The 27589-nt window shown below is 45.8% G+C and overlaps 1 protein-coding gene across 2 annotated transcripts; it reads right to left on the reverse strand.

Moving 5' to 3' along the window:
- Window positions 1-859: 859 nt before the first annotated feature.
- On the reverse strand, window positions 860-25761 carry METRNL (meteorin like, glial cell differentiation regulator). Of its 2 annotated transcripts, none has more exons than XM_075044873.1 (4): window positions 25650-25761; window positions 19115-19503; window positions 2545-2604; window positions 860-1815 (listed from the first exon to the last, which is right to left on the reverse strand). In XM_075044873.1, the coding sequence occupies exons 2-4, from the start codon at window positions 19425-19427 to the stop codon at window positions 1499-1501; spliced, it is 690 nt and encodes a 229-aa protein (XP_074900974.1). In that variant the 5' UTR covers window positions 19428-19503; window positions 25650-25761; the 3' UTR covers window positions 860-1498. The 2 variants fall into 2 exon arrangements, with proteins under 2 accessions (XP_074900974.1, XP_074900973.1); XM_075044872.1 differs by lacking the exon at window positions 25650-25761 and adding an exon at window positions 25428-25579.
- Window positions 25762-27589: the final 1828 nt, after the last annotated feature.

Below are 27589 nucleotides of genomic sequence, written 5' to 3' on the forward strand. Positions count from 1 at the left end.
AAGTCTAAAGAAATACTTTCAGTGGGACTTTGGTCCCACTTCAGGCCAATATTTTGATACATCCCTGTTTTTTTAACCCTGGTAAGTCTCGTGGGCATCTCTGTCCCATCCATCTTAGAACTTCCTGCATGAACCTGAGAAGACAGTCCTCTGAGTCGCTCCAGATGCCCTCCCTGAGCCTCAGAAACAACACTTACTTGAAGGAGAGAGGAGGGATGAAGCAAAAAGAGTCACTAAATGGAAAGTTTTTATTTAAAGAACTTGATGGCCTAAACCAGAAGTCGGAACAGTAAAAAGCATTGAAGAATGAGTATGAGCAACCAGTTAAAAATCCTTGCGAGGGTATCATTAAAGTGGTACATTGCAGGTTATGGGAAACAACGGGACTGAACAAGGGGGGAGAGCTCCTGTACCTCCCATGGGACGCTGCCTGCAAAAGTGGCCCACCCTTATTAAAGTGCTCATTTTTCACAAGGTGGCCTGGTCCTGTCTCCCACAACTCGCCGGTAGGTACGAACGGCCACCTCATGCCAAGCTACCAGCCAGCAAAATTAAAAGCTCCAAGCTAAACACAAATGGGCAGCCTGCTCTTTGGAGCCATTCCCAAAATAACCCCATAGGCATCAGAGAGAAGAACACTTAGAGCCTTGCCTGGACACGTGTCTAAAAATGTCCAAAAATAGCTCCTGCTTCCCCTTTGAAAAACACTGCGGTTCCCAATGCCTCACAGGAACTCTGTTTCTGCTCAGAGAAGCCACAAACTAAGTGAGCAGCCCAGAACTGATCTATGAGCACATCTGGACTAGCTGAGATAGGCCTTACGGAGAAGAAAAAAAATAAAGATTTTAAACAGCATGTGTCAAATCCAGGGACCTTTATTTCTCTGGAATGGAAAGAATTTGCCAGCCTGGACAAAAAATTGCAGGCGGCGATTGTACATTCTTTCAAATAAAAAAAAGAGAACACACACACAAGAGTTTGGCTCCATAAATTTCTGTCGTAAGAAACAACTTTGAATTGTACACCAAGCTTTTTACAAAGCATTAATGTTAAGATGTTTTACCGTGCTCTATCACATTCTTGGCCATTTATACAGAATATGCCATATCAAATGCTACATCAGTTTAAGACATTTTTAAAAATTAGTATTAAAAAGATACAAAGGCATGTTGGCTTTCATTTGGGTTTTTTATTAAGACATGGGAGTTTTCTTTCTTTGTTTTCCTAAGGAAGTCACTAAAAAAATATAATAACTTAATTCGTAAGGACAAGATTGGTTAAAAATCCAGCCTTGCTTGCTTGGCAGCCTTCTGAGCTCGTACCTCTGTTGCTTCCATTAGTCTACCAGCACCGCAGGCTGCAGACGTGTCCTGCGGGGTCTCAGCCTGCACTCCAGATCTATCCATGCTCTCAGTTACTGTTTTTGTTCAGTTTTCACCGCAGCCAGGAAATATTCCTCGCCAAACGCTAAAAGCGATCTTCAGCCAAACAGGGGATTTCAATCTGGGCCAATTTCACATGGGTTTAGCCCTTTGTCTTTTGCCTCTTTGTACATCCTTTGGAAGTCTTTAAAACGAGGGGCACAGCCTAACCTGGCCTCCCCAAAGTGCATGCGTCCCGTGAAAAGGAAGTCTCCGTCTCCCGGTTTCACCCCACACTCCAGCAGGGTCTTTATTTGTCCTCGCCAGTTCCCACTTTCCCCTGTAAGCTGAAAGACTTTGCTCTTCTGCCTGTACAGTTTGTTGACACCGACGTGAATTATGGATTCTTGCTCTTCTGCCTTGTTCGTAACATCTTGAATGGAGCCTCTGATCACTAGAAACAAAAAAAGGATGTAAGAAAGAGTTACCCAAAACCCCTCTGGAAGAACCAGGTCCAAACTCAGCCCCATGCAACCAGGCAGTTCAAGGGTAACTGATTTCACTACAGCAGACCCAGTTTTGGTCCTTTGTTATTTTTAGAGTTAAGTTTATATCAGTAACCTCCAGCTTATATTTGTATTTGTTACAGTTTATGTTTGTAAGCTGTCCATCAAAAGGCATCCACATATTAAATTTAAAGACAGAAATAATTACAACAGAAAAAGAGCATCAGTCATGATAAAGAGTTCTAACAAGATACATGCTTAATGCTCCCTGAGAATGTACTTTCTGTTCTTCAGTCATTACAGATACCAGCTAATATTAATTTCTCCTTTAAAAAGGGAAGCAGGGAGAATTATTGAAACTTTTGGTCTTTCGTCAACAGTCCACTTTAGGGTAGCACGTAAAGGCCTCTCCTAGATGCACCCAAGTCTTTGAACTTCTACTTCCATTGTGGTTGCTAGGTCATTCTCTGTCTGCCCTGGGGAAGTGACAGCTGGCCACAGAGTTTTGAGGTCCTTCACACCATCTCCTCCTCCCTCTCCCATGCACACAGCCCCTTTAGACCACATTTACTGCTGGTGGAAGTTGCCAAGTGTAAGTAGGTGTCCATCAGTGTTTATGGACATCATGTTCAAGTGAACCACCCTGGGGAGAAGGGAGGGGGGAAGCAACAACTCACCAAAATCACTAGTGCAGACAGCCAAGAGGACCTCTGTGTCACTGCATGGTCGGCAGGGAGCTGGAGAGAAAGGGTCAGAGTTAGCAAAGGACTAGATGATAGTAAATAAATAAACCAGTATTTAAATTAACCAAAAACGGGACACACACATACACACACACCATGGGGACAAGTGGTCCAAAGACCTGTCAGGCATCAGTAATGCTACACGAAATGGAGGCTAACCCTAGCCCCCAGGAGATTTTTGTACTTAAGCAGGAATATGGATCTCTTTAACACTCCTGCCGGGATATGTTATCTAGTAAACACGCCACACACACTCTGCTGTGCTTATGCAAAATACATTTTGATATGGGTGCATTTGCAGCATGCTCTGCTGTAAATTCAAAGCTCTCAAAAAGACTTTGAAGATCATGTGCCTTTTAAACTGTGATGGCAAAGCTTCTTTCTTACAATTTCTATCAAGTGTTGTTGGGCTATTTCAGAAGCCATTTAGTCTATCACCACATCAAAGATCCAGAAGGTTACAGAGTGGGGGAGGCAAAGAGGAGAGGAAAAAAACCCAGCGCATGTGTTCAAGGGCGTCGAGGCAAAGCGGAAACTCGAGCCCCGTATCTGTTAGAGCTCAAGCAGCACAAAGACCATTTCCTGTACTGCTGGAAACATTTGGATATCTGCACTAATCTAATCAATGCAAGAATGTGGCTCCTCTTTGTACTCGGCCAGCTATTTCTGAGGAGAAGGTACTGTAGTTGCAGTACAGATGTTTCTATAATACCCTGTTGAGTTCAGGAATTTGCTTACTATCAGGGTCTGCCCTGCCCAGCGATGCTAATTGAGTCTGTCCACTGGTGGCCCAAGGATCAGAGCCCATGTCTTTCACTTGATGTCACCTTGGAGCAGCACTTACACATCAGTCAGAAAAATGAAAACCCATCAAGCGTGCTGCTCCGCCTGGATTAGTGCAGGCAAAGACTACAGCAAAGCAGGGCTCACGCTGGAGGCGAGGCAAATCATTGGAGCTACAGCTCATTTCATCATGCAGTCCACGCTCAAGCCTCCAACTGAAGCTACCCCACTTCTCCCCACCCCCAAAAAATTTAGGTTTTGAACCTCAACATCTGAAAACACTTAAGTAACCAGGTTCCCAAATAGTCACACCCTTCCTCTCACCCCTGCCTGCTTCCCGGAGAAGTAGATTTAAACTAGTCTAATCAACACGTAGCTGGTGCCTACGACGCTCAGCTATTAGCCTTCCTCTGTTAGACGGCACAAGCCATTCTTTAATGTAAGACATGGTAAATCTCTTATTTTTTCCAAGGTCCCAGAAAAGCAGTGATCCAGAAAGAAGGATTATTGAACCAAATCCACCAGATTTGCTCCAGTCAGATGATTAATACACAGTGTAACACGCTGTTTAATAGGATTAAAGAGAATGTAAAATGCACATTTCTGGGCAGGGATATTTGAAGGAATAATTCAAGAAGGTTAAAAAGCTCCAGAAGAAGACACAAGGAATAGGCAAAATAGTTTTGTTAGAGCATCTGGATCAATCAGGCATTTCTATTTGTCTGAATAAGTCTGAATGCCTCCAGGGCCTTTAGAAACAAGTCAGCCTTTACTGCCCTTCTTTCCCCCACATACCATTTCAGCTCTCTTTTTTGGAAAAGTTTGGAAACTGTTTAATATCATGAGAAATACAGAGCCAACCAAAGCCTGGACATAATTGGAGTACTATAATAAATTCACACTAAAGATATTTTAAATTTTACACTCAAGAGATTTTCATTAATGGCTAGACCAAACACCAAAGTTTCATCTGACAGAGAAAATAATATTAGTCACGTAACATCCTACTATGGAGTTGTTTCATTCATGGCACCTACCAAATTCATCCAGGGCAAATGCCCCTCTTGCCCAGCTTCCCTCTGCCCAAATCAGGACCAGAGTTAGATCCACCAAATGGAGGGAATGTGCAAACCTGCACAAATCCTACAGCATTTTCACATGGACAGAAGCTCTAAAACAAAGCACAGTTGATGGACATCCTCAAAATCCACAGCTGGATTTCAGACACTGGATTTCAGATATTTTGTTCTGCAAGGATCTAATAATGAAAAGGCATCTCAGCCTTTTTAAGTCTGAGTGAAAACAGCCTTGGTTTAGACCAGACATCTCTGTAGTTCATCCAACCCCATCAGAAAATTGAAAAAACCAAAATGACTAAGCCATTTTTGTTCTCAAAAGGAGTGCAACACAAGCAACAGCATTAAAGATGAAAAACAAAATACTTTAAAAGTGGTTCCTTCCATTTAAATAGACTGACACTATAATAAATCAAATTAACAAATCTCCACATATACACGGAACCAAATCATTTTAATTGTGGACTCTAGGCAAAATCCTGCATCCTTTTTAAATGCAAAAGGAAATTAAAAGTGCTCAGCACTGCTTACACTAGATCATTACTTAAAACCTACTTCAGATCCATGCTGACTCACAGCAGTGTGGTGGCATGCAAGCTTATTTAACAACCATTTACCACCGCCCATCACTGCAATACCAGACATATGAACAACAGAAATCCTCTTCTGTGGAACAACTGCCACATCTGCATTCACAGAGTATCAAGTATATCTTGCAAGTGGCAAAAACAAGGTATGCAAGCACAGATGGAACGTGAGTCGTGAAGGATTACTGCCGAGGTAAATGGACCATTAAAAAGCAAATAACATTCACTCGCTACAACCAAAGCTTCATTCCTATACAGTCTCATAAAAGAAACAAAATCCTTAGGAGGAGGCAATGCCTACACTTTCTTTTGAATCACAGCCATTAAGGAATCTATGTGTTTATGCTGCAAGTTAGCGATTTTAGCTGCAGTTCAGCACTCATTCGCTCCAGGATGGGGCGGCAGGTGTTTTCCTCCATCAGTATGTCAAAACGACACACACACCTCAGGCTAAAATGGGAAGCATCCTTATAACTAAAAAAAGCAAACCAAAAAAAGCACTTCACTCGTGCACAGCAGGTGAAGACGTTCATTTTCTGGGGAAACAGGCCCGGTTACTAAACAAGACGGCTGTGTTTGCTGGATGCCTGACTCCCTGGGGATGTCTCGAGGGCTGCCCAGGTTCTCGCGTCCAAAAGCAAGTCTATGAACTTGCAACAACAATATCAACGTCAGCTGCTCTAATTCCTTTAAACTCGATAAGCCAAAGAGCCTTAATTCATACAGCAGCAGGGAAAGGGTGAAAAAAAAAAAAAGAGAGAAAAGCAACGTTTTATTGAAGCCTTCTAAAGCCCAGATGCCTATAACTCAACTCCACCGCCAGTGGCATAAAGCCTGCATTGTGCACGTCGGCTGCTGACTCTCCTGGGAATGCCTTTGATGGATTTTGACAGTATCCTGACCTGAAGTAACCTGAGGCAGCCCTCTCCCTCCACCGCCCCAGTCCAGTGCCTCCAAAGGCCTCTCTATTCACCTCCCCGCAGAGGGAGATGTAATTACATCATTCCTCACAAGCCAGCAGTCATGTCCCAGCTGCTTTGAGCGATTTGCCCTCTGAACCTGATGTTACCGAGGAGGACGTGGCGATACTAACAATAGACTGCACTTGTTGGCCAACAGCTTTGTCAAACACGTTGCTGGTCCTCTCCGCGGGGAGGCAGAAAAGCTTAGGAAGAGAGCATGACGTGCCCCGAGAAGATGCCATCAGCTCCAGAAGGTCCCCAGCTCAGCCAGCACCAGGGAATTGAGTTGTCCAGAAAGGATCCCCTCCAATATTGGGGATGGATTTAAGTGCACCTTCACTGCTGCAATTTAGCATGCGCTTCCTCTGCCTCGAAAGCTGTGAGTATGTGTTGCCATCCTCTCTCAGCACACACACGTAACTTCAGTCTTTCCTCCTTTGGTTTGCGACATTTGCACATAACCCTTCTATCCTCTGAAAATAGGAGATGGGGGTTATTTGAAGGGCCATCGTCACGGTTTAGGACGACAGCTCCCTGCAGGACGCGTTCAAAGTGAGACATGCTGGCTCTGGCTACAGGTGTCACAGAAACCATGTGAATGGGCCAGATCTTCTTTTGAAACATTTGTGTTTCAACAGCCACCCACTGGTCCAACTGACCTTACCGTACCCCAAAATCAGCTTCCAACCTGTAAGTAAGAAGTCTCCTCTGTCTCTCCTGAATTTTCTCAACACACTCCACAACCTCATAGCTATCAAGAATACTAGATGAATCAGGCTGCAAGTCTCTACACACTGTCCCAAAGTTCCACTTACTGAGCCCAAAAGACCTTCTCCATCCGCCCTACGTCTCTGGGTAGGCTCTGCTGAACATACATCACTGCTCCGGCAGCACACACAGGAAGAGAGACACCCTTTAAGCAGAAGTGAAAATGTTTAACACAAAGTAATTGCAGAAAACCGCTTTACCGAGGAATACCCTTTGGTTTTATAAAGAAGTTTGTATACGCGTGCGGTGTGGTAGAGGTGTGGATGGTGGGGGAGGGAAACATAGAGCTGGTTTATCTGCACTTCCAGTTTCCGTGGCATACATCACCCACACATTAGTGTTTCTGAATAACCCTTTGAAGAGCAATCAGACCTTTTAAGTATCAAAAGCTACTGAGGAGGCCCAGGCAGGGTTGGAGCATTATTTTCTGTTAGTTCTACGTTTAAATCTTTTGATTAAAACAAGGAGTCTTTTCTCTTGCATGCTCAGCAGAAGACATTCAAATGGGTCTTGTCGCACACCAAGTTGATTTAAGCTAAGCCAGCCCGTACTGCAGCACCTCAAGCCGTGCCAGTGTGGGGCCACAGCAGACCCATCTCCCGGATCAAAGCTTTCAGCCTGACATCAGCATTAGTTCATATGGAACAAAAAAAACCCACCCACACTCTTCAAATTCTTGCTGGCAGCTCTGTAATTGCAACTGTACTGGAAGGGGCATCATAGGATGAGTGTCCTTCCTGGAAACATGGAGTACAGACTTACAAGAGCAGATTATAAAAATAGAGATGCGGTTTCTCCAATGATGGTGCATTTCTCGGTCATTTTTCTGAGTCCTAAGCAGAAGTGACTATGTCTCAACTGATTACTGGATCTCTGATTTAGCTGGGAGACAAGAGTTTAAGGGCAAACATCATATGAGCAAGAAAAAAAAAAAATCTTGCCTTGATCCTGCTTAAACTAATTAAAAATTAGAATAAATCCTTGTAATTATTTGTTCCTAAGTTTGCCTAGGCTTCCTCTGTGAAAAGGCAACATGAAACAAACCTTTCACAGCTCATATCGCAAACAAAAAGAACTGCTACTTTGCAGTGGAGGTGAACAAGAATTTGACAACCACTCTGGTTTACCAGGCTTTGACTAGTCATCTCCTTTCTAGATATAGCTTCAACTTTCCTCACCCCCTCAGATAGCTCTTCCTGAGCAAGTCAAAATAACATTCAACCTCAAAACGCTCACAACCCCCACACCAATACACCATCTAAACTACATCAATGCATCTGCACGTCAGTGCATCTCAAATTTAAAATGAACATGCTAGCTGGGAGCTCAGGCCAGCAGAGGTTCATCCAGCCCACCTGCATTTAACATAATACCTGCAGCCAGGCAGAGAGGGAAAATGTGGCCAGATGACACGGAGCATCTCCGCAGCTGGGCTGGAAGTTACTGACACCCAGTCACAACACACAGAGGAGCTCTCTCATCACTCCTTTGTTTTACAAGGTTTTCCTGTCTTTGGATGGGGTAGGATTACACAGCTTTCTGCAAGCACTGCACTTTTCCCAGCATGTCAGTAGAAAAACGCCAAGTCAGGGAGCAAACACAAGAGTTGGACTTGCACTACTCTGAGCCCCTTGGCTCAATAAGCCTCAGACATGGGATCCAAAGGGATTGTGCTTCTTCGATGAATACAAGGTTAATGCTATGAATAACGTACTGAGATAGTTTAGTGCTCTTCTAAAGGCAGAAGAATTCATCCCCCTATTTGCTAGAAAGTTAATCTGAGTCCCTTTGCTGAGCAGAAAAGGCAGCTCAGAACGAGGACCATGAGCAAAGATACAAAACTCAAAGACTCCCTTCTTCTACAGTCAAAACCCAGCCAAGATTTGGTACAGGACAAGATGGTGATTCAGCTGCTGGACCAAAATCATGATGCTGCAATGGACATTCTCCCCTGACTTCTTTATGTGAAGCAGGGATATTGGTGATTTTACCTCCTCAGAAAAGAAAGTGTCAACTCCAGTTCCTTGCCTTAGCTCGTTTCTAACATTCAGTTCAACTTGCACATATGTACAAGTTTCCAGAAGTAACTTGGAAAATATAGACACTGGCCAAGAACAATTTAAACCTGCAAATAAGTTTAATGAATGCAGACTTTCGTATACTGTGGCATGGACTGTGCCAAAAGAATTGAGTTAATACCACTTCCTTCCTGCAAAGAAAGAATAAAAAAAGCATATTGTAAACCTCACCATTAGAGATGTGATGACCTTTGTGTTCTGAGAAACTTTAAGACAAGAGACCATAAACCAGAAACGTATCTTTTCACAGAAATGTCTTCCAAAAGGGTATTAAAGTTCTTAAGTACCAAAGAAGACTATTTATGTAAACAGTGTGAGGAAGAGATTTGGTACTAGGCAAGCTCCATTTGGAACAGCTTTCAAAATGAAACTTGGCGCAGCAACTACAGAGCACGTAAGGATCCTCTGGGATTGCAGAGTCAATGCCTTTTTGCTGTTCCAAGATGCAGCACCCATTCTAACAAATGAGCTGAAAGGTCAGCTAGAAACACAAACAGCCATTTGTTTGGGTTTGGGGGTTTTTTTTTAAAAGAATGGAGGGGGGGGGGGGGGGACCACAGAGCAGTTTTTATTCAAGCAGCATGAGACACTATTAAACTCTACCTCCAAGCCCATGCATGAGTTGCATCAACCCAGGAGATATTACAACAAGTGTCATATCTTTGAGACACTTCTTTGCCCCACCTCCTCTGGGCTGCTTATTGCTCCATCAGGAAAAAATAATGCCCATCCCAAACACCGTCTCCCTTCCTTCCCCACCTCCCCTCCTGCTGTATGCAGCCAACAGGCACAGTTCAGTCTCCATCACTACCCCAATCCTCTCCACCCTCTTCATCCCAGGCCACCGTTCAAAGAGCAGTGCTGGGCTTTGGGCTCCCACACTGCCATGGCAAACCTCAGTGCTGGGGTGGGCAGCGATGTAATGGTAACGGGATCAGTGCCAACTCCCAACCAAGCTCCTACACTTACCCGTTGCATCACCAGCCCTGTAAAAATCCTCAGTTACAGTCAAGTCTGCAATGTATCGTGTCCAAAAAGCCCTACTCAGCAGATCAGGTTTTCAGTTCAATTCCTTCTGTCTGAACTGCAGCAGAAGAGAGCAAGCCCAGCAAACAAGAAGTGTCTCTGCAACTGTACTAGTCCACATTTCTGTGCAAACAGCATTTGCAAGCATCTGTCATTTCTTTGCTGTCTCTCTCCCCCCTTCCTAACTGCAATTAAAGAGAAAAGCAGGCAGAAAGGTAACTGCTGGGAATTTCTCCTGCTGTATGCACACAAGACACCAATATAAAACCATAAAAAATACATCTATTTGTTCACAGAAAACACCTCTCTCCTTCCTCGAATGTACTGCTGCTGCCCAAGGGAGATTAGGAATGGGAAGCGCTGGGCAGGTGTGAGGACAGACAAGTGCTGGAAGTCAGAGGTGCCTCTGGACAGTTGAGGGACTCCTCCGATCTCCTCTGACCTTGCAGCAGCAGAAGGGCTGGGGCAGCACCTCTCTCCTGGCTGTCCCATGAGAACCTGCCAGCACAGGCAGCTGTAGCATCACACCTCCACACTGCACATCTACCGCCTGGCAGCACAGGACCAAAGCAAATATTTTCACTGACTCAAAATGCACAAGATTTATGGCTTGGCTCATCCCCTCCTAAAATTCACTCAGAAAATATTTCTTTTTTCTTCTAAAGAAAATGTCATTCCAAAGCCTTGTAAAAGCACGCACTAATCAGATCTAGGAAAACAAAAAGTTATAAAGAAAGTTTTGATGTCTTGTTTGGTTTTGTCTCTGACAGCTAACAAAACACTCAGCTGAGATGTCATGCAGTGCTTGCAAGGCAGAAAAAAAAAAGTAAGGTGTTTTTTACTCCCGTGCCCTGGGTAAGCTGTGCAGCCAGGCACATGGCTCTGGTGCCAGAGCCCCTACCAGGGCTATGGGAGAGGCTGGAGCCAGCACCTACTACCAGCCTGGTAACCTGCCAGGAATACAAAGCCTTCCCTCCCTCCCCACCACCCTCCTCTTCGGTCTGGTCCATTAATGCCTCCTATGGAGCAGGGGAATAGAATTAAGTAACAAGTGGCTGGTTAAAGTTAAACCCTGAGAGTGGAGTAATGACAGATCAAAGATTAAGTGAGTCTTAAAAAAAAAAAAAAAAAAAAAAAAGTAGCATACGTGCACTCACATCCACACAGGTCCTTCTCCTCCCTGTTTCTAAAAATCAAATTCTTTTTCGTATGTGGGAGAGCTCTGAAGGAACAAGGCCAGTTTTCATTTTAAAACCATGCTTATTTGATCAGCCTATTCTTGAGAAGGACTGTGGAAGGGCTACATCTCACACAGTGAGACCTTCAGTGTTATAACATTGTTCAGTTAACTCCTCAAAAAGTTACTTAGGGTTTTTCATTTGTAACAGGAAAAGCTTTAAGATATATACACCTTCTCTTACTCAACAGCCCACACTTCTTTGTCATATTAAGATCATTCACCTGTTCTACATAAGCTTGGACTTTTTCCTTTTTTTTTTCCCCCTCTTAATTTCTCACATCTACTTATACATCAATGAAGTTGGTGTAAAGCTACAAACAGTTCTGGTGGGGCAGGGGTGCATCCTATACAAATGGGAACGATCCTGGGGGGTGGGTTAAGGCAATGGAAAGCCAGGCCAGGCTCCATGTGCATATCCCAGCACTACTGATCACTACAAGTCTCCCAGCAGCAGGCCTTTGATCCAGAAAGGACATGGGCAAACACCAGAGCTTATGACTGTTGCAGGAGTCAATGCCCAAATCCCATATAGGGGCCAGAGCAGTGCAGGAAGATACCTGAGGAGGTACCCATACAACCCATACAAAAAAAATCTTTCCACAGATTTCAATCAGCAGCAGAAGTTACTGCTGGATCAAAGCCGCATGTCATGTGGCAGCAGCTTTTTTGACCCAGTATTAAACCTCCCAAGGTCAGATTTAGCATATCACAGCTTTGGGTCCAGGGTAGCTTCCAAGTATCCATGCAATATTACAGTGTGTATTTTCTGGCTTCTACAACAGATTAAGGTGAAAGAGAGTTTCTGTCCTGCAAATCAAGGCAAAATTTGGCCCATGTTTCAGTAAGTTTCTTATTCCTCAGGGAAGGTGGGGGGCAGGAGGAGGAATGCGGTTCCCCCGCCCTCCCATCCCTTCTTTAACTACAGCCTCAGGAATTAGCAAACTAAACAGTTTTGCAGAGCAAGCACAGAGCATTATTAAAGACTGCCAAGCAACTCCGTTGGATTGCAAATCTGTTTGTGGGACTATCTTCCACAGTACATAGAGGTCAGAGCAAAGCAGAGCCCCAGCTGCCCGGACAATACACCTGACTGCTTATTGGTTTTGACTGCCCACTGAGTTGAGAAATAAGCTAACGGCATTCGTGGCCAGTCTAGCAAAAATAAGCTATTTTCTTACCCCCTCTCCCCTGCAGCTGTGTATTTATCATTGCAGCTCCATTGTCACCTCCTCTGCCCACTGCAAAACCAACTACTGTCCTGGCAACATCAAAGGACAAGCAGGGCCAGAGGAGACTGCTGTCAAACTCATTTTCTTGGGGGAAGGAGAGATTAAACTAGGGCAGCCCTCCAGTTTTGGGTTTTTTAGGTGAAGACTTCTCAGTTCAACATTTTTGACCTTATTGAGGCTCAGATCCCAAAAACGTCATCACCCTTGCTCAATTTAGGAACATGTAAGATCATGTGTGTTCCTGAGCATCAGAACTGCCCTTTGAAATCATTTCATACAGGAGGAAACCCAAAATCTTTGCTCTCAAACTCTCCCCTCCAATCATTCGCTGCAAATCTGACCACTTTAGGCACATGAATAATTAGAGCAGGTTTCTAGCTCCTCAAAATTAATCCCACTCCAGGCTCTGTTATACAGCAACCAGCTTGACCAATTTAGATGTTGACCCGTGACACCCAGTTCAGTGATATGCTCTTAAAAACTGGCTTACAATGTGCTTTTTCAAATACATGCAGGGTTAGGGAATGCTGTTTACTCTTTCATAAAGTTACTTTGTGTCTAGTTTTGTATCATCGTTTACTATGGGAAAAGACATGGAAGTTACTAAGGAAGACCTTCCTGCAAGGAGGGTAAGCACACAAAAAGCTATTTAGAAAATAACATTTCCTAAGTAGGACTGTCAACATGGTCCCTTACAAGGCCAATAATTGAAGTGTATTTTGAACAACTACATTAAAGGCTGTTTTCTGGTGGTTTTCTCTTAAAACTTGCTGCTTACCTTTTAGAGAGAGAAAAAGCATATAAAACAACAGCAAACCTTTTGCTGCACCCGTGAGCCTACCTTACATGCCACTCAGACAACGTGTACTCAGGCTTACAAAACAGATCCCTCAACTTTGCTTTGCTGCTCGTTATGCATTTCACCAGCAAATCCTGATGGGAGGAGCGCGATATCAATTCTGTTCTTCTGTGCAAGTCAACCCACACCACGCTCAGATTTGCTTTTTTCCCCCCTAACACAGCTTAACCCCAAGAGGTATGAGAGTTTTATCCTGTGCAGAAAACTGGAGGTGGGGGGCACACAAAGCAAGCCATTTTTCTCATCTGATGGGGTGTATTGGAATATACACCCCTGCCAACCCTGCAGCACGCAGCAGTGCTCCCACCCCTGCCACGTCGCACAGTGCCAACACCTCGGATGGTCACAATGACTCAGGCAGAACCTATGGTAAGCATAAAGGTCGCGGGGACTTTCAATTTAAGTGTTCCAAGTGCCTCTTTCCATCACTTCTGCTAACGGCAGCGATGAGCACAGCGGGGACCAACCGTGATTTCCATATTGCGACTACCTTGGCAGAGAGCGGGCATGGCAGCCGCAGCTTCCTCCTCACCAGCCTCTGGGACAAAAAACAAGAATGTTTCCACTCCAACAAGAAGTGAAATATACACCAGCGCATCTGCTGCTTCCGGCTATAAAGCTTAGCAGCATATTCAGCCTCCAAGAAAGTTAAAAAAAATTGGATATTTGGGAGCAACCAGAGGAAAGCATGAGATTAGAAGCCTACAAACTGCAATGACAACAGTGCTCTGGGAGAATACCTGCAGAGATATGGCAGATTGGTGCCCCACCTCTGCCAAACCCAAACTGCATCAACAATCAAAAGTTAAGAGGGGTGCTTCAAAAGCCATTTGTTAGTAGAAACACTGGCATAGCCCAAACACTTATGAGCGTTCTTAATTTCCAATCTGTTTTCTCAGGTCAGTGAATTAACAGCATACAGGAAATACCTGAATATTGTTCTTAATTAGTTAACTGGATTTATCCAGTTTTGGCTAGTTTTTCAGATACCCACTTGAGTGCTGTGCCTCCTATCTATTCATATTCGCAGCCAGGTACCCAGCATTAATAAAGAAAACGTATAAAACAGTTACTAGAACCTGCACTAAGTGGGTAGATGCCATCAAGATAAAGGGACATTTTTGTTAAAGTTTCACTTCTTTACTACACAAAAGCGGGTGGGTAATGAAATGGCTTTCAATTTACCTCCTGAGCTCTAACAACCAAATTACAGACATCCCCATGAGTATGCAATGGGGAAAGCAAACTACACAGCTTAGATAAAGCTGGATCCAGAGCTTGGAACTGACACTCTTGAAACACAGACTTTAGGTAACAAAATAAAGGTCATTCGGTGGGGCGGGGGAGGGGGAAGAGGATTTTCCTTCCTCTCCAAAACACTTGGTCAAACCTACAGATTCTTGTTTCAGACTAGTTGAACAGAAACTGAAGAACTTAAAAAGCAAACTACTCTGACGGGACATTCACACTCTTCACAGGAATTTAATCCAAGCAGCTTGCTGCGGCGCAAGGCAGACCTACACCAGGCACAGGCTCCACTATAGCAGAGAAGCTCATGTGGGTCAACACCTTCAGAAAACTTCTAGGAACTATATGGCCGAACAACACTTTTGTCAAAACCTCCATCTACTTGCCAGTATAGCCAAAACCCAGCGTGTTTTCCTCCAGCGCAAGCAGAAAAGATTAGAATCAACAGAATTCAGCAACCTAAACAAGTTCTGCTGCTTCTCAAATGGCCTTGAGCCAAAATGTCACAGTGCCTCAGTTCTTCAGTTGGGCAAACACCAAGGCTTCAGAGCCTTACTGCAAGCATGAGCTGAAGTTAATGGACCATCAGTGTGGATGGGAATTAAATAGGGGTCCAATCCAAAACCTCATCTGAAATCAAAAGCACTTTCAGTCAGCCATCACTTTGGGTATCAAGAGAAGAACATGCCCATCAAGATGTCTGAATTCTCAAGGTGACCCTTCTTAGGGACTACTCACATAAAATGGTGACAAGCACTGTAGCATGCTTGCCTTCACTCCTCTGTCCAGCTTAAGAAACTACAAACCCCCAGAAATGCACTTTTTTTGCTTGTTACTATCACAGTAAAAACCTTCCCATACCAAATCTCAGCACTCTGAATTAAAACCTATCAGTACACTACACATGCTTCTTACAGTTAGGGAAGTCTTAAGAGAATGTGATAAGGCAGACTCAGAGCCAAGAAAAGGGTTAAACCCCCAAAATCTGGAAAATCATAAGACTGCACTGTGTCATTCAACCTTCCTGAGAAAAGGGAAAGGCAAATTCAGAACCTGTGTATGTTTTCTACTGAATTATTTGCTAGACTCTGATTAAGTGGGAAAGAATGACTGTAAACTAATAAAACTTGAGGTTTTCTAATTAAACCACAGGCACCCTGCCAAGCATTGTTGATTTGTGGATGCACCCTGCAATGTCAGGACTCTGAGGACACAACAGGTCATTAAGGTATTAAACAGATGACTTATACTCTTTAATCAGAGCTGGGATGCCAGGTTAGGAAGAGAGAGTAAACTCAAGGGCAGAGTACAATAATTATCACCAGGAAACAAACACGCCATTTAGGGAAAGCAGAGAGAAGTTGTTAGCGAGTAGTTGTTGCACAAGGAAAGGGCTGGATTCCTGAGCCCCACACCTGGGTCTTTTACGATAGTCATCTCCCCCAATCCGCAGTGGTAGGAAAATAATGCAATATTTGTGACTTTTGGTCCTTCGCCGTCAGACGAAGCGCTGCAGCGTTAAGCGAGACCAGGAAGCGCGCGAGCTTCCTCTGCCCAGCTCTGCCAGCACATCTCAGCCCCCATCTGCAACAGCATCTCACAGCGCTGACACCTCTTCACACATACTGCCAGTTCTGCTGAACTCCGTCAAACTGCAACTAAGCCACGAGCAGGCTCGTTTTTCCAGTGTGCAACTGCCAAAATGCTGTAAGCCACATTTGTGACCAAGGGACAGAAGTATGCTTGGAGACAAATGCAGAACCTTAAATCCAGTTTTCAGCTCTTTTAAGGTCAGCACTTGCCTCTGGCTTGAGCCGCCTCTCCGATGAAGAAGCCACCAGTGATTTCAGTCAATTGATTGTAAACTTCCCCTCCAAACGAACAGCTCAGTGAAGGGCATTTCTTTGGAGGTTTCACGGAAAAACTTAAAGCAGCTCCAGAAGAAAGGAGGTCCACGAACTGCAAAGACCCCCAAATATATTGCTCTACAGAAGCCTCACAAGGCAGCTACTTGGCAGTTTCCCCAGACATATAGATATTTATAGGAGAATAAAAGTGCTCATCTGACTGAGTAGTGGAAAGAGTCATGTATGGCATTTTCATCGTGTTTTCACCCCCCCCCCCCGCCACCCCTCCCCAGAGTCTGGGGATCCAAAAAAAGGCAAGGGAAATAATTTAAAATACAATAGAGATCCCTAGCTTGCCCTGAAGGCTCTGCTGATGAACTATTAAAGAGCTGCTTCTGTCCAAACAAGACACTTGGAGCGTGAAGCAGATAGCCTACCACATTGTTTTATAAGACAGCACTGAAATTCAACCAGTGTCTGTTACAGCTGAAAATACAGCAGTCACAGAAAAAGTGATTTAATATGCCTATCAAAGAGGAAGGCTGTAATTGGATTCAGTCCTCAGTTTGACTTTGGAAAGTCTCTGAAGAAAATGCCCATCAGCTTTAAAAATCTCCAAGATTTTATGTGGAATGAAGAGCACTTACTTCTAAAAACACAGCAGTTTGTGCCGGCTTGTGATGTTAAGTATGCCAGCAGCGAGTCCTCTTGATTTTAGCAAAGCTCAGGAGAAAGCATATTTATGTGCAAACTAAAAACAGCAGTGATAAGCAGTATTTTTTGCATATTATTTTACTATATGCAAAAGCAGTTTCAACTTTCTTCAGAAAAAAGAAGTATAGGGCTTTTCTTGGTAAGTTTAAGTGACTTATCACTAGCCTGCCTCTGCCTCCATCCTCACAGCCTGTCAAAGAAAGGAGCACTGAATCTGGGAACATTCTCCAAATAACTGATTAAACAATGTATTTAATGTCTTCTGCAATGGAATTTTACTACATAGCTAACATTCTGCACAGCATATTCATCTTTGCAGAAATGATCTTACTGCGAAAACAGCTCTGCAGCAGATACCCTACTTCTTCTGCAGCACTTGTAAAATGCAGAAGCAGAGAAGTCTGCTCAAAATGCAGAACCCTCAATAGTAAGCTACAAGTTGCATACACAGTGAGAGTAAAGAAGGCAACTTAAATATTTGAATATTTGTGTTCATGGGTTTTTTTGTTTTAATGGCAAACACGCCATCTATCAGTTCTGGGGGTTACTGCATTAGCCCTCAGCTGACGACCGTCTTGCCGAGTTAAGAACTGTTCATCTCAGTCCTACTAAGATCTGAACGAAAAAAACCCCAAAAGCCACATCTGAATTGGTGTACCAACATCTAAACGCTAGCAGGGTGGCGAGTATGCACAAATATACAAAGATTTAAATCCAGAGTCCTGTTGCAGAAGGGAGCCAGGGGAGGGGAGAGGATGGGACTCAAGTTCTGCAATTACTTATCCCAAAAAAGGAGGGATGCAATGCCTAGAAGATACAGCTGCAGTTTAATTAACCACACCACTGCTTATCAAGTAGCATCTCAGGCAAAGCATATGGCAACACTACCGCAGAATCTAGACAGCCTACGTACAGCGTCTTAGGCTGGCTTTACATTGGGTTTTACCCTGGGCCGAGTCATCCATCTCAAGTGTGCTGTGGGGACTCTTCTGCCCTGCTGCAGGGCTGCCTTCCCTCCCGACCATTTCATTTTGAAAGAGAAAGCTGTTTGCCACCATGGCCTCCCCACTTAAAATACCTAAACCTTGAAACCTCCATAGTCATTTGGGACAAACTATCCTAGATCTGCTATTCCTCAGGCTATTCTGGAGGGTTTGGGGGGTAAAAGCTAGAGGCAATTCTGAATGGAGGAGATGCATGAATCAGATACTGCCTATCTAAAGAGAATTTCCCCTTCCCCCCTGCCATCCTCCACAAATGCCAGTTTTTCTTCTTCTCAAACTAACTGATTAGCACAATTAGGTTACACCTAGAGCTATTGTCCCCAAATGGTATTTAGCTTGCTATTTAGTATCAGACTTTACAGGCTTGTAAGCTCTTTCAGTTTGTCCACTCCCCCTTCCTAAAAGCTTTTGGCATAAAATTCCTCCCTACAAAAGTTGCTTTTCATAATGGTTGAGAGAAAAGACAACACCAGCACTGTAAAAGTATTGTCATGGCGTTGAAGAGCTCTGCCATGGCACAGTAATGCTCAAGAAAGTGGAATAGGCAGAGCTGAGGAAGGAACACACCATTTTCCTTGTTTAAAAAAAAAAAAAAGCCATAATTAGGTCAGCAAGTAGCAGTAGTTTCAGAGGAAAAAAAAAAAACCAAACATGGAAAAGGAGTTCCTCCTTGTTTAAATGTTTATTATTCAAAACATGCAGCAGGGTCTTAAAAACTGAGTAAAAAAGTAGTTAGAAAACTGTTACAGCAAGGCTCGGAAGCCCAGTTCATGCTGGAGTTCACTGTAGGGTAAAGCCAGCTCCTGTGATTCACCCTGCGCCTGCAAGGGGAGAATCGTTCACAACGTAGCCCTTAACAAATCATTTGGAATTCAGCCTATGCTACCAGCTTCCAAAAAACAACAACTACAAAAGAAAAAAAAAAAACAGAAAAAAAAAATTCTTCCACAATAGCCTGTTTATAAAACATGTCCTTAAAAGCACATGAAATTTAGACCCAACCACTTTCCCACTCACTCACTCTGCCATCTGTTATGCATCCCGTACAGTACGTGAAAATACGACCAATATCCCAGAACTCACCAGAAACTGTGTGCAAATCAGACGCTATCCCCTTGTTCATCAATTCGTACTGGAAGCCTGTAATCTTCCTGCTAATGTCCTGCTGAGGAGTGGCCTCAATAAACAGGCCCCCCTGATCATAGCCAAAGCAATATACTTTACTGGGGCTGCGATCTCCATCTCGGACCAAGAGTTTCAGTTCTCCAGTTTTTTCCAAATAAATATTTGCTCCTGCAGAGTCCTTGAAGGGCTTTATGCAAACAGTCAAATGTTTGTAAGAGGCAGGTGAAGTATTGGGTCGCAGGTTGACTATGAGTGCTCCTGTGGGATACATCCACTCTATTGACCCTTCAGAACAGCGGAGGTAGACCTGTTCAACATCCTTCTTGTGAGACTCGTGAGTTAAGCCACTGGGGGAAAAAAGAAAGAGAAAGTTAGAGAAATGACAGAACTAGTAATGTGACTGTCATAACCTCAAACCTTCAAAGACCCACATCAACAAACGCAGGAAACCTGTGACAGTATTTAATATTAGCCCATCCAGCTTGGGAGCGGTCAGAAGTGCTTGTCTCTTGCAAGACTCCAACCTTAATATTATGGGACAATTTTAAATCATCTCCCAAAAGAAAAAGTCAAACCACTAGTAATTGCGTTCAAAATTAAATGGGATATAAGCACATGATCAAAAGCAATTAAATTACTACAGCCTCAGTTACTGCCCATCAGCTGAGCTGTGGCAAATGACTTGGTGCATACTAAGCAAAACACGTACGCTTGAACTCCCTTCCTGGTGGCTTAAACCAGCACGTTTTCCAGCTTCACAGATTGGACTCCACCTTTTTTCTGAGTACTTTGTTCCCCTTCCAAGTCTATATTCCCAATGGATCTGAAACTGGGAGGGATGCCAAGCTCACCCTGTGAACCAGAGCAAAGGGATGCTCTGGGTGCTACTGATACCCTCTGCCCCAGCTGGGCAGCCCCAATCTCCAAACTGGGAGGTAGGGAGAGAAGACACTACACTCCCCAGTCATAGCTGGGGAAGCATTGAACTATGCTGCTTTCTTCGGTACGTACCTGTTGCCCCACTTCTTCCCATATGAGGTTTAAATTTAGCTTATCGCTTTACTGCCCAGGTCCGATGGGCTACGAGCAGACACACCGCTATGGGTGGTCAGCAAAAAAGAGAACACGTGGCCAGCGACTATAGCTGGGGTACAGGGCCACTGTCAGTCCCATGTCCTTACCCAGCACCGTGGCCAAAAATTAACACCCCAACAGCCATTTCGAGAGCTGGTCATCACAGAGATGGGATAGGAGAGCAACGCGGGGATCCCAGGGCCAAGCGCTAATGAAAGGAGAGCAAACTGCTGGGCTTAAGCAGGATGACTAGTAAACCCCCATGACTTGCCTGCCCACAGCCTAAACCAAGGCTAGCTCTAAACAACCCTTGCTGCCTGTCACTGATGCTGGACCAACCCCACAGGTCCTGTACCCAGAGTGACTCAAAGCACTAATATGACACTGCATGCTGTAGGCACTCCAATTGAAAGAAAAAGTTGTGGGAAGCCCGCTTTATTGGTTGCAGCATTTGGGCCATTAGGCAAAAATCCTCTGGTCCCAGTCCCTGTCCTGTCACAAACCTATTATGCGAGTATGAGCAAATCACTTCACTACCAAGCTTGTTTCTCCTCCTATGCTTTGTGCACCTAGTTCCCAAACATAAGCATCTTTTATTCTGTGCCTGTAGAGCACCACCCAAAATGAGATTCTTCAACACAGCTCACGGGTCTGCTTTGCAGTACTTTAGAGAAGCTTCACAACATTCCCACTTGTAGGCAGATGAACCAAGACAGGAAAAAAAATAATTAAAAAGGATTCAGTGACTCGTCTGAGGTTACACAGGAAACCTGTGGCAAAGAACATATTTTAGTGTAGTACAAGTAATGACATCAAGTTCTGGTTTCTCAACAGAAACCTCCAAATACACAGTTCCTCACCCCAATGATATATTCAGGTGCTGAACAGGGTTAAATTCAAGTCAGCGTTTAGAAAGTAACTAGAAGCCATGTGTAAAAAAGGGAAAAAAAAACCCCATATGGTTTGCATTTACTGTTGACGTGACTCATTATTGTGAGTGTCAGTGTGACCCACTTGATAGAGGTTACATGAGGAAACTCAGAAAAAAAAGTCATATTTAATAACAATAGTGCCTGCAAACATGTGCTTTTGAATAATCTTGAAAGCCACATCAAGAACACAGATGAGGAGAAAAGAGGGACAAGTTTTTGACCTTTAGTCTCTTGCCCTCAAATTCAGTAGTACTTAACACATTCAGGAAACTTAGCTTGCAATGGGATATTTCAAGCTGACTGTAAATCCACATCTGGTCCACAAAATCAGTTTTCACCACAGCATGCGCATGATGCCACTCAACAGAAAGCACAGAAGTCTGTTTATGTGCAAGCAGTGCATAAGTGAAATTAAAGAGTGTAAAGCTTATCCCTCAGCAAAGGGGCAAAAAACTACCCTGACACATCACTTGTTCCTACTCAAGACATCAAAACAAGCTGCAGAGGTTTTGCAGGACTTATACTGGCAAATTCCACCCTAGAGCCTGAGTCCTTAAACAGAAGGAAGATACCAGGGGCAAAACTCTGAACTTATGCAGTGAAACTGCTGTTGCAAGTGATCCCAACAACACTGAGGCAGTCAATTTCTGCCAGAGAAAAAAGCCTTAGCATTCATTTTGTTCAAACATTCATGCTGTTCAAACAAAAAACAGGGTGGACTCTGAAATTATCTTCTGAAAGCCAATTATATCCCACAGGCAAGAGTGATGCCATTAGACAGATACATCAAGCACAAGTACCTGTACCCATTAAGCCTTATAATAAAGGATGACTCAAAAGTTAAGCAGATTTCAAAATACATGCTCACATTACTTAACAGCAACCACCATCATCCAGTAAAACCTGTCGCTTTGCTTTCTGTCAAAATGACATGTCAGCCCGTTGAGGGATTGTTTAACATCATGTTTAGTTCTCACTAGCCAGTCATCAGACACACCATGTCCATAAAATAATGGCGGTCCAGAAGCCTTTTTTTTTTTTTATTTCCAAGCTCATTCAAGTTTTGGTTTTGTTTTTTTAAGTACATGGCAAGGAGATAGGGCAGCTGTTTGATGGTAACAGTGATGGATGAGCCATCCATCCTCCCTTCCAAATTTGTGCTGTTTATTGGGACGTACTTCTGCAACAAGTACTGCTTCCTCATACCAATCCATGAGGACATCCTGAATCACTGCATTTGTCTCCTCACTCTTCTCCCTTTCTGGTTTCTGCCATCCCCCTATCACTGCCCTGAAAGATCTATTATGGTATGGGTGCAGTAAGCTGTTATGCTGCAACATGCAACAGGTGTTTAAAGAAAAAGGGAGTGGGAGGAATATTCACACTATCTACTTTAGCTACTTCCTTTCTTTATTCCATTACAGATGCTCTGAAGAGCCCTAGAAGTACCCATGTCCTCCCAGCACCCCTCAGTGAACACAGGCAACTTTCGCTCCTAACTTGGAGTTTTTAATGAAAGATGACAATCTAGAGAGCATCAAGACTTCCCCAGAGCATCCGCTGATGCAGAGGGTAAGATTGATTGACTTAAGCAGCCACATCAGAGCTGAATTCTAGCTCCTACAGCCTATAGTAAAAAAATGCCAGGCTAGCATATTCTCAGCCTGTCACTGAAGCACTTTTGCCCAAAGCATTGAGAGGTCACTGCAGTATGAAAACCTGAAGTTACAGCAAGAGTAATAGCCAGGCACACACCATAGTGAAGCTTCTGCTTTCTTCTGGACAAAGCTTTCCTGGAAGCTCTCTATCAAGCTATTTATTAAGATGCTGCTATGGCCTATTGAGTGTACTTAAATTGCAGGTGTCAAGCTGTGCATTGCATCAGATTTCCCTGGAAGTGTGAGAAATATCTATAGGAATCCTAGTGAAGCTCTTCATACTACTCAGGGATATAAGCTCATCACCTCTCCACAAGCTAATTGGAAAAAGAAAATCACATCCAGAATATTCTACTTCTAAGACTGTTGCTTTTAATATAGACATGTACATAAAGGTGAGAAAACACCTTCAGGTTTACTGTAAGAGACTCTCAAATCTGCCAGCACAAGACAACCTAGAACTTCACTGTGGGAAGAAAGACTACATTTTGGCATTCAAGTTCACAGGTTTTTCAAACAGTTAAGGTAAAAAACATCACACGACTTCAAAACATTATATTCCACATAAAATAAATCGTTTCTGACCCATACAGCTATTAGTATCCACACTGAAATACTTAATTAGATGTATTTACTGGTACATCAAATTACCTTTCCTTCTTAACTGCTAGTCTTTTAGGACAAAGCAAGGATATTTAATGGCCTTAGGACTGCCAGCATTTCTGATGACACCTGTTTTCTACCAGCAAGGCCAAAGTCAGCCTGGTTTACATTATTCTCTCCCGAGACTCCTGTCCACCTGGACTCTGGGGCTCACTCACACAAATAAAACCACCCAGACTAAACTGTGCATGCAAGAAGGCAGCTCCTCCTTCCCTGTGCCTCCAACAGCATCATCACAGAGCTGTCGCCATCAGCCCTGCTTTGGCACACCAGAGCAACAACAGTGAGTGACTCCAAGCTTGCATCACCAGTTCACCCCAAACTCAGTTACAGTAAATGATATTTCACTTCCCCCCCAAGCATCACCCCCTCAGGTGACATGGGTGGTCACTGCTTGCTCTAAGAAAACAGGACAAAAATAAGAACCAAACGGGACAGGATTACAGGGGTTTGTCATTTTTCTTTTAAAAAACAGGCTGTGGTACCATGTGGTAAGGTCCAGGTAAGTACATGCAGCTAGGATGCTTAGCAATGAAAGCAGGTACAGCTTTTTTTTTGGGGGGGGGGGGGGGGCGGGGGGAATAAAACAAAATTATACAATTAGGAGTTTGCCACAGAACTAATAGGTTTTGTCCCTATCAAACAGACTCATGTTCAAGTGGATTCACTGCAATTAACTATGCATCAATTGTCAAGAGTCAGAAGAAAAGTTCAGAAGAAAGTAAATACCAAGCATCTGCATGTTTCAGACAGTAACAGATAAGAAATTACGATGTTGAAAGTCAATCCAGCTGTTACCCCGCTTTGAATTCTCCCTACTCCAAAATACCCTACTGATACAAGCTGGGCAAACTTTTAAAGAAAGTCAGATCTGAGCAGAATATTAGAGTCAAAACGTTTTACTCTCCAAGGACAGAAAGCCTGGCCCAGCAACACTTGCTTGTTAGCAGAGTCGCTTTTTAAAACCTACGAACAGTGGAGGAGGTCACAGACCCAACCACACGCGTTAAACTTATTACAAGCAATTAAAGGAAAGATAATTTGGCAGATAAACACTTGAGAACTGGAGAGGTTTCACAACCAGCGCAATTAGAATAAATCAGGAGCGAGGCCGCTGTGCCAGCCTGCTCCCAGGGCTCATCATCACCATCATCATCATCATCATCTCCTCCGCGGGACGAAGTGCGGGATAACTTCCCGGCAGCAGGGAGCGGCACCGGGGCCGCGGTGCGGCTGAGTGCCAAGTGCCGGGACCTGCACGGACCGGGGGAGCGGGGAAGGGCACCCGGACCCGGCCCCAGCCCCGGCCCCGCGGAGGGACGCCCTCGCCGCGGCGGGGAGCGCCCCGCAGGTGCACCGCATCCCGGGGCCGGTCCCAGCGGGCCGCGGCGGCGAGAGAAGCCGGGGGAGATACCCGGGGCTGCCCCGAGCGCGGCGGGGCCGGAGCCTGCCCGGCCCCGCCGATTCCCCGGGCGCGGCCGCCGCCTCCGCGGAGCGCTGGGGGCCGCGGGGAAGATGGTCGCGGGGAGAAACTTCTCCGTGGCGGACGTAGCACCGCCCTCCTCCTCTTCCTCCCCAGCCCACCGAGCCGCGCTGCCGGGCAGAGGGGAGCCCCCGGCCCCTCCATCCCTCCCCCGCTGCGGGAGCCGCTGCCCCGCGCCTCTTCGCGGCCAAGCCCGCCGAGAGGGGACCGGTTCCCCGCGGGGGAGCGAGGCAGAGCCGCCCCGCAGCCCCGGCTCTCCGCCTTGTGCCGCCCTCCTTCCCCGAACCCTGGCCGGGCATCGCAGCGCCCTACGCCGCTCCGCAGCGGGAGGGCTCTCCCTTTTGTTTTCGGCACCAACTTCATCCCCCGACGGGGCGGGGATGGACGTGGCAGCTCCCGTTCCGCCCCCCCCCCCCTTGTCCCCAATACCTCCCCCCAAGCCCGGCGGGGTCTCGCCTCACCTCCCCTTCCAGTTGCACAGGTCGCTGGAGTACTGAGCCGCTGCACCGCCGCCCAGCAGCAGCCGCAGCCCCAGCAGCAGCGGCAGGAGCCCGGCGGCCGGGGCGCTCCGCATGGTCCCCCCCCACTGCCCCGCCGCGACCCCCCCCCTCCCTCCGGCCCGGTGCGAATGCGGTCGCAGGCGGCGCGGAGCGATGGGCGGCAGCGCCCGGGGGCTCGCCTACATGGTGGGGAGCGCAAGCAGGGCGGAGCGGCTACCCCATGCCCGGCTCCGCGCTGCGCCGCTCCGGCTCGGCTCTGAAGTTTGCACCAGCTCGCTGCGGGCTCCCAGCTGAGGGGCGGAGAGCGGCCCTGCCTCCCTCAGCCGCCCGCAAAGAGCCGGCTCCTCCTTCCTTCCCCCCCGCCCCGTCCCTCCCTCCTTCTCTCTCCCCCCCCCCCCTCCGGCGGCGCCGGCACTTGCTGCGTGAGCAAAACGCGGCGCCGGATCGGGAACCGCCGCTGCCCCCCCAGGGCCCGGCCGGTACCGGAGGGCCGCCGCTGCTTTCCCCTGTCCCTTGCAGGTGCCCTGGCCCGGGGTGGGAGCCCTCCGCCTGCCGCTGCAGGGTGCTCGCTCCTGCCCGTGCCTGGTCCCCCCGCCTCGGGCTGTCCCCGGGCCCGCCTGTGCAGGGGGGAAGGGGTGATGCCCGGAGAGCAAAAGGCTTCGTTTGGCCGGGAAAGTCACCGGGCCGCTGCTTCTGCGCTGGGGGAACCCCTGGGTGCCAGCAGTGACCTGGTGCCTGTCCCCCGGGCAAAGCGGGGTGCCAGCGGCAGCGCCTCGCCGCAGCGGGTTGCTCTGCCCGCAGCAGGATCTCCGCCTGGGCACGGTTCCTGAATGGACGGGGGCTGACAGTTTTGCTGGAACCTTCTTGTGTCTCCACTTACCAGGAAGCCCTTGGGACTCGATCTTATTTGTAAAACTCTCCAGCACTTAATGACCGCTCTGGATAACTCCTTGTCTTGTTTAATGTCCCTGTTTATCCCATAGTTGAGTTTGGATACTTAACCCTTGGTGGCAGAGACCCTTCTGCGAGAAACCAGAGGCAAAGAAATGCCTTCCAGGATGTGAGGGAAGTGCAGGGGGTGAATCAGCCCCAAAACCAAACTACCCGGGCCAAGATAAATGGGGGGGAGGAAAAAAACCACCTAGATGTGGGGATGGGAGGGGCGGGGAGAGGAGGACCCAGCCGCACGCAGACTGTGCTCCGATATGCCAGGCGCCACGTATTTCTTTCAAAGAAGCAACAAGGGGGTCGAGATTGATAGTGCACATCTGCAGATAGGAGAGGGGTTAAAATATTTCCAGATCACTGAGTTTCTCAGTCTCCTGTCGTTCTTTCAAGGGTCTGTCACGCAGCTTTGTCAAGGGCACTGCACAGATTTTTCTAGGTGAGAGTTCATGGATGAGTATTAAACATTTACACCCTGTTCACAGTTTGGTGTGTTACCCTCCTTAGTACCTTTTAAAACACCTTGCGAAGTGCCCCTGTGCTGTCTGGGAGGATCCGATGGCTAAACCAGGATATTCCAGTTCTGAGTGCTTCCTGCCTGCTTCTGCACCCAGGATTAAATCCTTCACAGTGTATCCCCTTCCATTTGTGGGTTTAGCTTTTCATGTCGTTTTTGTTTGGTAAATTACAGGTACTGTTCTGTTGATTATGAAGTATTAACATAATTACAGTAATTATGTCAAATGATGCAATGCATGTAAACATGTAATTAGCATGCAGGGACAACACCGAGCAAAGTGATGACAACATGCAATAATGCAGAATGCCTTATTCTCCTGGTCATGTGCAGTGACACGGGCTTTAGAGCTCAGTGCCTTGATTATTTCTTTAGAAGGAGGTTTTGTTAGAATGTTTTGCTTCCTTCCCTCATACTGGAAAGAAAAGCATCCAGAGAAAACACCGTATTGCTTTATTCCTCGCCGAGTTTGTATGTGCAACCCTCTGCATGCCCCCTAACTTACTGTATCTGATTTCCTTTGCAATATTCGAACTCTCTGCATTTGAAACAAACAAGTGCCCAGGCAGCTGCTCACGTTACACTTTCAAACTTTTGAAACTGTCTGAAAACTGGGAACTTTTAAGATACAGAACAGTGTGTGCCGTTTTGCAGTGGCTAC

Source organism: Buteo buteo, chromosome 13, assembly GCF_964188355.1.
Source record: "Buteo buteo chromosome 13, bButBut1.hap1.1, whole genome shotgun sequence".
NCBI lineage: Eukaryota > Metazoa > Chordata > Aves > Accipitriformes > Accipitridae > Buteo > Buteo buteo.

Excerpts from the sequence above, each read along its gene's own strand:
- METRNL (XM_075044872.1), bottom strand. The coding sequence starts at position 25,540 with ATGCGGAGCGCCCCGGCCGCCGGGCTCCTGCCGCTGCTGCTGGGGCTG. Across the intron at positions 2,605-19,114 it reads TGATTTGCACACAGTTTCTG|CTCCCTGCCGACCATGCAGT; the intron begins GTGAGTTCTGGG and ends CTTTCTCTCCAG. Across the intron at positions 1,816-2,544 it reads TGTCTGCACTAGTGATTTTG|TGATCAGAGGCTCCATTCAA; the intron begins GTGAGTTGTTGC and ends TTTTGTTTCTAG.